The following is a 9,026-nucleotide window of genomic DNA, read 5'->3' as shown; positions in this document are numbered from 1 at the left end:
TGTATGCATACATACATATTAATGCTGTAAGTATGCTACATATGTATGTAATATATAAAAAATGTTACAAGTTGAATGGTGTATATTGGGAGAAAACATATCTAATCCATAGCAGGAAGAGGCAGAAGCAGACAGCTGATGCTAACAAATTACCCCATATTTCCTTGTGCAGCAAGTGTCAGAATCATGCCTTCAACTACAACATAGAGATGTTTTAATTCAAGCTGTTCCAACAGAGAGTGCTGTACATACACTTACACAACAGGGAGATACCGCAAACTTAGCCACTATTAGACTAGCACAGCTGAGTATGACTACAAACCCATTGGAAAAGGCCTGTACTCACAAGTAGTACCTGTATCTCCCAAGACAAGTACGACTTCAAAGAGGTGAACCAACAAGTTCACCTATCTGCCTTGGTTCAATAGCACAAGAGTTTACCAGAGAACACAGAACATAAGAACATTATTCCATTTATTCCATTATTCCATATTTTGAGTTCGAGGACTTCCTGAGTCAGATGTGGTTTCTGTGTATTCACTAACTCACAATGAATTTCCTGCCCTTGAATTTATCCAGTTCGTTTGAACCCACATCAGTTTTCAGCTTCCACATAATTTTGGGGGGGCTACAAGTCTCACCAGCACACTACCGCAGAGTAAGAAGCTTCTTTCCACTTCACTATTCAAAATATTGTTGGAAAAAGGATAAAGTTTAAGTGCGTTCCTTCACACTTTGACAGAAATTAAGGTCTTAAAGACACTGCTTAAAAGTGATCAAAATGGCATTACAGCTGAATAAATACCACTTTGTGTGGTAAAAGTTTCTATAGAACATGTTAGCACTTGCCAAGTAGCACAGTTATTCACCACTTTCAATGTACATACATCCAGCAACTAGAACACCCAGGATAAGGAAAGAAACTCCTCCCTCACATGAATTCTATTGCTCTTTCTCAAAAGCCTAGGACTAGGCAGAGACCAAGACCACTGATGTGCTGTCAGAACACATTGCCAGGTATAATTACAAGCTGAACAGAGATATCAAAGACTAACAGATCCTGAATAACTTGCTCTGTCTCCTTTACATTAGGAGATCTCCAGAGCTATTTTAATAGCACAGAAGGCATCCATTTCTTTACACCAATAGATTTCATCAAAGCTATAAGAGCATTAAGACAAGTCAGAAAGTTTCAGGGATTTCTGATAGATGCTGGAGACCAAGGCAACACCTTCCTCCCCCCACCATCTAGGTTGCTTACTGTGTGGAGAATGGAATTGGCTATTGACCAACTGACCTTGCAAAACACAAGTGGTAAAACATTTCGGCAGCAGGTCCCAGAAACTTTCCTTATTTCCATAAGTATTCGCTAGTTAGACTTATGCACCATTGTCTGATCATTAGCCACCAGCTCTGTATTGCTTTTCCATGTACATGCATTTAAATGCACCACTTAGCACAGAGGATACCCCATTCTTTCCTGCTGCACATACTTAACATTTTTGAAAATTAAATTTCAGAACCAGAAAGCTCCATTTACAAGAGTTCCAATTGCTACGTGAAAGGACTCAATTACTTATTGCATCCTTTACAAAGCACGGGAACTTGCCTGAAAAGCAATGAAGCTTCAAAAAACCCAAAATATCAGCTACGAAGGATCACTACCTCTATTGGCTTATATACAATTTGTCTGTAAATCAAACACTTACTCTGGAGAGAAAAGCAATATCTAAACACTAGATCTCACAATATGGAAAAAAGCCAAGTTGACTCCAGAAATCTTACTGTATTTTTTAAAAAGGGTGGTACTTGTAATTGGCACAGACTCTACATAGGAATAGTTTCCTAAGAATAGTATGCAACTATCAGTTAGACAATGAGATAAAAAGGGTATTTTGGAATCTATCAGTCTGTAACCAAAATATATGCCACAGCCTAAGCAGCCACTGACAGGATTCATGTGCAACCCCATTCAGTGAGAGAATTCTGTAGGTCCTGACAGTGGCCAGTCCATTATTACTTTAAGTACAACATGTCAAAGTCACTACAAATTATTACTGCTACTGTGTTCTCATGACATATAGAATGGTTACTGAGAAACTTGTTTTATATTGCCAGTGAAAGTTTAGAATTTTATTTTTCTTGATCATACATTAAAAGGCTGAGTTTGGTAACATTCTCATAACCATAAGACATTACATTAAAGCATTATAGAAGTTAGTGAAGAAAACTTTTTAATAAAAAAAACAAACAAAAAACCCACAACAGGCAGCTTACAGACATACTGGTTTAGTGTAAAGTTATAAGAAAGCCTTTGTTATCTTACAGGTACTAGAGAGTCCATATTGCTCAACAACTTCACAAGCGGTTATTCAGACCACCCCCTTATTCAGAGGTAAAGGCACAAGTCAGACTCTAATAGAAGAGTTCAGTTCTTTGGCAGGTTTCTTGACAGATGTGGAATGGTTTATGGTTTACCGGGAATCAAGGCCTTGTGACTGCAGAGGGCAAAAGGTAACAGGAGTTTTTGTTCTGTAGAAGATAGCTAATATATCCAAAGGAGCCAAGAGCCCTTTGAGACGTATTCGAGGTCAGGAAGAATATATGCCACTAATATGCTTTACAGATGCATTCAATACATATTTATAAAAGTACTGCATTGAAGCATGTAAGTAAACAAAAGTTTTTACCATAAAGGTCAAAAGTTACTTTATTACAAAAAGCAAAGGGGCAGAATTTCAGAAGTTTAGGGAAGACCTCAGTCAAGGTCTTCTTTACGGATGTGGGAAGGACCGCACCCCCACACCAAGTCCCACTGAGGGCCAACAATGCCAACTAATAATCTCAAGAGGCATGACAGGTAAAAAAACCCAAACAAAAAAGTCCCACTGTAACTCTGTGACACTTGTTTTTAAAAAAAAAAATCACTACCTGGAATCCCCTAAACTTGGGAAATCCCTAGATATCCTGAAATTGTTTCCTTGAAAAAGTCCCACTGTAACTCTGTGACACTTGTTTTTAAAAAAAAAAATCACTACCTGGAATACCCTAAAACTTGGGAAATCCCTAGATATCCTGAAATTGTTTCCTTGAACAAAATACTGAACAAGCTGTTCTTGGTAGCACAAGCCTTTAGGGCAGCAGACAATGTTCCTTTGTGGCTTCGTGCGTTTGCTGCAAAAAAGACATCTTTGTTCCTGCTTGTTTTCTCCTCTGCTTTACCTGGGGTAGTACGCTGTGTAGTTCATGAAGAGCTGAGCCCCAGCCGGGTAGTACGCCGTGGAGGGCTGGAGCGTTCGTGGGTTCAGGAGCATGGATGGCTGATACAGAGCCGCTTCTGTTGGCACAACTGCAGCAGGAGCCGGAAAGGAGTAGGAAGGGGGTGAAAGGCCTAAAGCGAACAAGTGGAAAATAGATTAGGACCTTTTGAATTCCAGCATATATATGGTCTTCATTAGCTAAAGAACTCTGCAATAAGTAAAGAGCTTTCACAAGCTTCTCATTCTCTTGCTCATCACAGAAAATGAATCTGAGCCACCAACGTGAGCTTGACTACGAGTGTTGTGCCCAACCCCCAGTTAAAAGCAAAGTCAGTAACACACAAAAACCCCACCATTTGCTCTGGGAATAGGGACTCTTTCTGAATAGCAGACTAGTTTTTCTTGTCTAGGCTCAGATTTTAATGGTCTCCAATCAAGAAGTATGAGACTTCTTCACTTTAAGAAGGAAGCTTCTGTGCTAAAATATCAGCCTAACATTCCCCAGAGCAGAGGACACTTCTTCATCCTGATACTCTATCTCCCAAACAGCTGTCTTCAGTTAACCAAGAGCAGGGTGAGAAAGGTCATGGCTTTGCAGCTTCAAGTGTTAACACTGAGTTTTAAAAAACACAAAAATGCACTTTGTGGTGTTTCCACAAGATGAGGCCCAAAATGAATTTTCACCAATGGTGGTTCACCCTCCTCTTTCACCTCTTTTGCTTGTCTTCCCTCTTCCTCTCCCCAGTGCCATAAAAGTGAACATACATAAGCTTTAGCTAACTGAATAGCAAAAATAGAGGCTTACTTTAAGGTGACAGTCAGCACTGTACTATGTTGTGGGATGGGGCCATGACAGAGCTGAAAGAGCTTATCTGTGGAACACATCACTGGCATTTGTAGTTGGAAATGGGAACACTGACACCTAAGAGTTTCTAAACTCTCTGCCCAAGACCCTGTCCTTGGAACTCTCGGGAGAAGCTTCCAAACTCTGTTTGGAAGAGCTGTGACATGTAGGACTGTACACTGCAGATCTCTGCTCAGAAAGATACATTCATTGCAAAAAAAAACCTCACAAAAATGCTAGTCACCTGGAAAAACTTCTCCTAGCTGAAGGTCTGCTCACACTCAAAATGAACCACACTCAAGAAGTTTGCTGCCATATTGGCAGCTCTGACTAGGATGTAGAGGACACTTCAAGCCACCACCAACAATACATTTGCATAGAGAGACAGAGACAAAGCACCTACTTGACTACCTTGCTATTTATGGTCTTGGAAGCAAAATATTATTTTTCCCATAGGCTCAGATTTATATGGAACATATGCTTAGCAAGTTAGCCCTTAAGCTCTTAAAACATTTCCCCCAAACATTTGTCTAGAAGTCCACGTTCATCCTAGAAGTCTGAGGAGCATAATTTTACATGAAATACAGTTTCTGCAATTCTGAGGCCAGAGCTATGTGTATTTTACTCCCACACAGGCAATCTCAAATCTGTATGAGCAGCAAAAAGCAAAAGGAAGAGTTCAGACAGCAGTGGTTAAGTAGGCAGAACACTTGTGGTTCAGTCCCAAAGAAGAGCATTGCCAATGGCTTCAAAAATTAAGTTTTGGAAGTAAAAAGGAAAGGGCTTTTACTTGATATATTCACCATGATGAAAAATGTAAATAGAAACCAGTTTAAATGGGAATCAGTCCTTTAAGGTCTAGGCAGGACTTACAAATTACTTTGAGTCATGGCTCACACTGGCCAAGTTGTTTCAGGGAGGGCAGGGGAATTTTGTCACTGGAAAAACAAAAGTAATTTTAAATTAGTTCTTCAGTCACAGTAATTCAGAACCAAAGGGAAAAACAATGATTGCAAGCTGCTGATTATTTAAGATGAGAAGACCTAATTTTAATACCCCCATCTGATGCTCCTTTCCAAGAACCAGAATCAGACTCAAAGCAGCAACCTACCCGCACACAGCGTAGAATATTGGCAAGACCCATGCAAAACTTACATGGTAACTTACATGGTGGCGGGGACAAGCCATTTCGATTTAAAGTGCCCCCCATTAATACAAAGTTCATCTCCTCAGCAGAACATTGAAAGACTTCAACATATCTGTCCTTCATAGTCTTCTTATGACACTTCTGTGCAGCCAGGAAAGCTCTGTCTGCAGATTTCATCTGAATAAAAGCATCTCCTGATGGACGTCCCTACAAACAAGGCAGACAGAAAGAAGTGTTTCTGGAGCTCCAATGAAAGAGCAGCATAACAATAATTTCTGCTGTTAAGTCTCTTTGGCCATAAATATACTCATATCCAAAGTCAAGTACAGTCAGACAAACTGACCACTCATCAGCATGTTTAGGCTCTCCTCCCCAAAGTTCTTCCCACTCATGCTAACCTGATTGTATTTGTTTCAAGTAAGCCATGATTTAACTTCAGCACTGATACTTCTATGGTTAGAAAAAAACCCAAGGACACCAATGGGAGAGACTACAATTCAGGGGTACTTAGGTGCTTTGAGACCTGCTCTTACCAAATTGTTAAGAATGCAGACTTGGAAGATCTAATCTACATTTATTACCTGTGATTTTTAAAATTTAAGAATAAATACAGTCAAACGCCAAATGTTAAATGATTTTAATATTTTGTTAAGGCTAATATAGGCTGGGATGTTTTAGAAGGGTACTAGCCTAAGGCTTGGTATAAGCTGGTTGAGAAAAATGACATCCTTGTATTCAGCTGCAAATGAGTGGGATACTGGGAGAAGTCTTAAGTCAGCAGCTCCATATGGCTAATTAGCCAAAACTAGAGCTAGAGATCTGAAGCCAGCTCTAAATTCTAGGCCAGTTCTTCTAGATTTGGAGGGAAGAACAACTTTATCATCATCTATTATGCAGTTGTTCATAATGTAAGGGTTGAAACCAGGAATGGTGGGAGCCTGCAGAAATATAAAAATCTAATAGGCAAAAGCAGTTATCTAGGAAAAAAATAAATCTGACAGCTTTGGGCAGGGGTGGCAGACAGCCCTGGATTATATATGCACCCCTATTTCTTAGTTCAGGTTCTTTTGTTACTGCTGGAAAGGGCTGATATTAGCACAAGTAAACCATTACTTATGCTTTAACATCTGCATCTTTTTTTAGCCTCTCCCAGCCCTGCCCATTCCTTGTAGTTTTTCAGTTTTACCTAGGTCAGGTTCACCACAGACCCAGGAATCTTGAGACAGAGAGGTACCAGAATTACTACAGTTCCTTCTCCCTCCCCACACCCCCAAAACACAGAAGCCCTACTCCAGGACAAGGAAATATTTTGTAGTGTTAATCAGTGCAATCACTCAGGACATCTCCATAGAGCTGGAGGAGCTGCCATCTCCTCCCCTTGAGGTCACAAGACTATGCAGATAAAGGAGATCACACCAATGCATAATCCTTTGTCTAAAAAGCTTTGGTAGAAACTGCTTCCAGAAAACAATGGCAAAGATGTGACTGTTTATACATGTCAATGAGCTGTTAATCTTGGAGCCTATCTGTGACTGTCTAAAGAAAGTAACTACACAGTTCAGGAAACTTCAGCTGCTGACTTAAGCCATAGGAAATCCTGTCTCTAAAAGGCCCAGTCACATTTGTCCTCAAATGTACCCGAGGCACATTGTTCAGCCAGAAAGGGGCAAACCACTCCTTTGAGAGCTAACAGTTGCCCATAGTTTTGTTTTGAAGATAGTCCTCACTTGGTACAAGAGGGATTAACACATGCTGTTCAGTAGCACTCTTCAGTTCAAGCCTCTCCCAGCTGCTGCTGTGGGAGCACCAACGCCTCCAAGGCTGTGGCTTATCTTAGCCACATGGGTCTTAGTAACGGACACCACTCTACAGTAAATGCAGCAGCTGGCATAACAAGGTTCAAATAAGCCAACAGATCACTTTTACAGGAGAGCTGGAGGACAATTAATGCAATTAGTGTGAATCCCAAAGGTGCTTCCCTATTGATATCATCATCAGAATTGTGTTTGCATATACAGACAGTTGGCACAGAGTAGCTAGAAACATGGCGCCTACCAACCTGGTGATTTAGTACCATGTGAACTCCGTGGGTCCGAATATCTGTAGAAAACTCCCCCAAGAACTCCAGGATGTCCTCTATAGTAGCAGCATAGGGAAGACCACGCAAACGTATGCAGTCTCTGACATTAGTGGGAGGCACAAACTGCTGAGGTAATACTGGAAGAATAGGAGGTGTCGGGAGAGGAATGAGAGGTGTTGAAGAGTACCTGTTCAGCACCTGTGTGAAACAGGAAAACAGAGGTTACAGAAAACTTCCTTACTCCTTCCTGAACTTGGAGGAACCAGATGTAACACCAATGTCATCTGTTTTCATTCTGCACAGTATTTTAAAAAAAACAAGTGAGCTAGATTCTGAGCTTAAACCACAGCAGCAGTGCTTAGAATTCTGACGTTTTAAGGTAAATCTTTGGATCATTTTTTCTTGAAAAACATAATTTTGTCCCGGAAAATACACTTGAACTCTTATGCAACTCTCAGATCTTAGAACATGAAACCTGTATTTCTACAGTATTTTTACTGGGAAAATATCCCAGTGCAGTCTACCATCTACAGATTCATGGTGACAATTCTACCCCAAATACCTCCTCTGCAAAACTTTAGAGGAGTCTGGGAACTAGAAGCATGTTTCACTACCAAACAGCCCTGACTTGAGATGCAATAGTCCATCAAGAAACATAGAGATACTGTGACTCAGTAATACCACCTAACTGTCATGCTTAGCGATTTCTTGTTACTAATTTAGACAGCAAAAAAACCTGCCTGGTCAAGAGTTCATTGACTATTCAATCACTACCCTTTAATTTTCTCTAAGCAAGATTAAGATTAATTTACCTTTAAACAGCTTTCAGAAGGTTTTGCTAAACAAACACATATATGAGAACACTTGAGAACAATACCATAAGAGTGTTGCAGCTATGCCTTATTATTAGTGTCATCCTTCCAACAAGGCACTGAAATTTCTACACATTTGGGGGAGCAGTGCTGTATCATTGCTTGGTTACAATGACACAACTATGGGTTATCCATAATTTGGATGGTGGACAAGACAGAATCACATTTTGAAGTTGTTAACATCAACCAAAGCTCTACAAATCTTTGGAGGCACACATAAATAGTCCTCTTGGCCCTACCTCCTTTCCCTGACAGCATAGCTGCAATTAATGGTCCTTCAAGCCATGTTAATGCAAGCGAGAGCGCTATTCATGCCCAGTTTCACAAAGTTCTGTCAACCTCTGCTAGGTAGCCAGTGCTGGCAGAAGATGGCTGACACCTGCTCATAGAGGCAATTTTTAAGACTCTTCAGATACAGGGCTCTGATAAGTACACCAGAAGGCTCTGTTCTCTGTCACTAAAGATAAGTCTTTTAGATCAAGATTTGTCACTAAGGCTCCTCCTGAATAGGCCATCATTGGCCTTAGACTCAGTATCTGCAGAGTAAAGCACTAGCCCTACAAAACTTTGTTTTAACTGCCATTTGCAAGGCTATAGGAAGACAAAGTCCCAGAGGTTTGTATATGATTGAGAACATCCATGTACTGTAAGATCTTACATTTAGAGGAAGCAAAGCTGCATGGGAGTGCAAACAGTACTCTTCCCCACAAGACTCAGGAGTGAGAGAAGAGAAGCTTTCAAGTCACGGTAATACAGTATTTGCTTCCACTATGTAGGAGTTTGGATTACAAGAAGCCAATGTTTGTAAGGTTTACACCCACCT

General features: G+C 40.5%; 1 protein-coding gene across 1 annotated transcript in view; it reads right to left on the bottom strand.

Annotated features, from left to right (window-relative positions):
* Window positions 1-3,030: 3,030 nt before the first annotated feature.
* ESRP1 (epithelial splicing regulatory protein 1) overlaps window positions 3,031-9,026 on the bottom strand; it is a gene marked incomplete at its 5' end in the record, with an annotated part of 21,794 nt that continues 15,798 nt past the window's right edge. Inside the window, 3 exons of the mRNA XM_010135522.1 lie at window positions 3,031-3,391; window positions 5,260-5,458; window positions 7,311-7,540. Coding sequence (XP_010133824.1) covers window positions 3,219-3,391; window positions 5,260-5,458; window positions 7,311-7,540 — 602 coding nt within the window. The remainder of the gene's footprint in view (window positions 3,392-5,259; window positions 5,459-7,310; window positions 7,541-9,026) is intronic.

This window comes from Buceros rhinoceros, unplaced genomic scaffold (assembly GCF_000710305.1).
Source record: "Buceros rhinoceros silvestris isolate BGI_N320 unplaced genomic scaffold, ASM71030v1 scaffold16504, whole genome shotgun sequence".
NCBI lineage: Eukaryota > Metazoa > Chordata > Aves > Bucerotiformes > Bucerotidae > Buceros > Buceros rhinoceros.
This window is presented reverse-complemented; position numbering and strand designations above follow the sequence as displayed.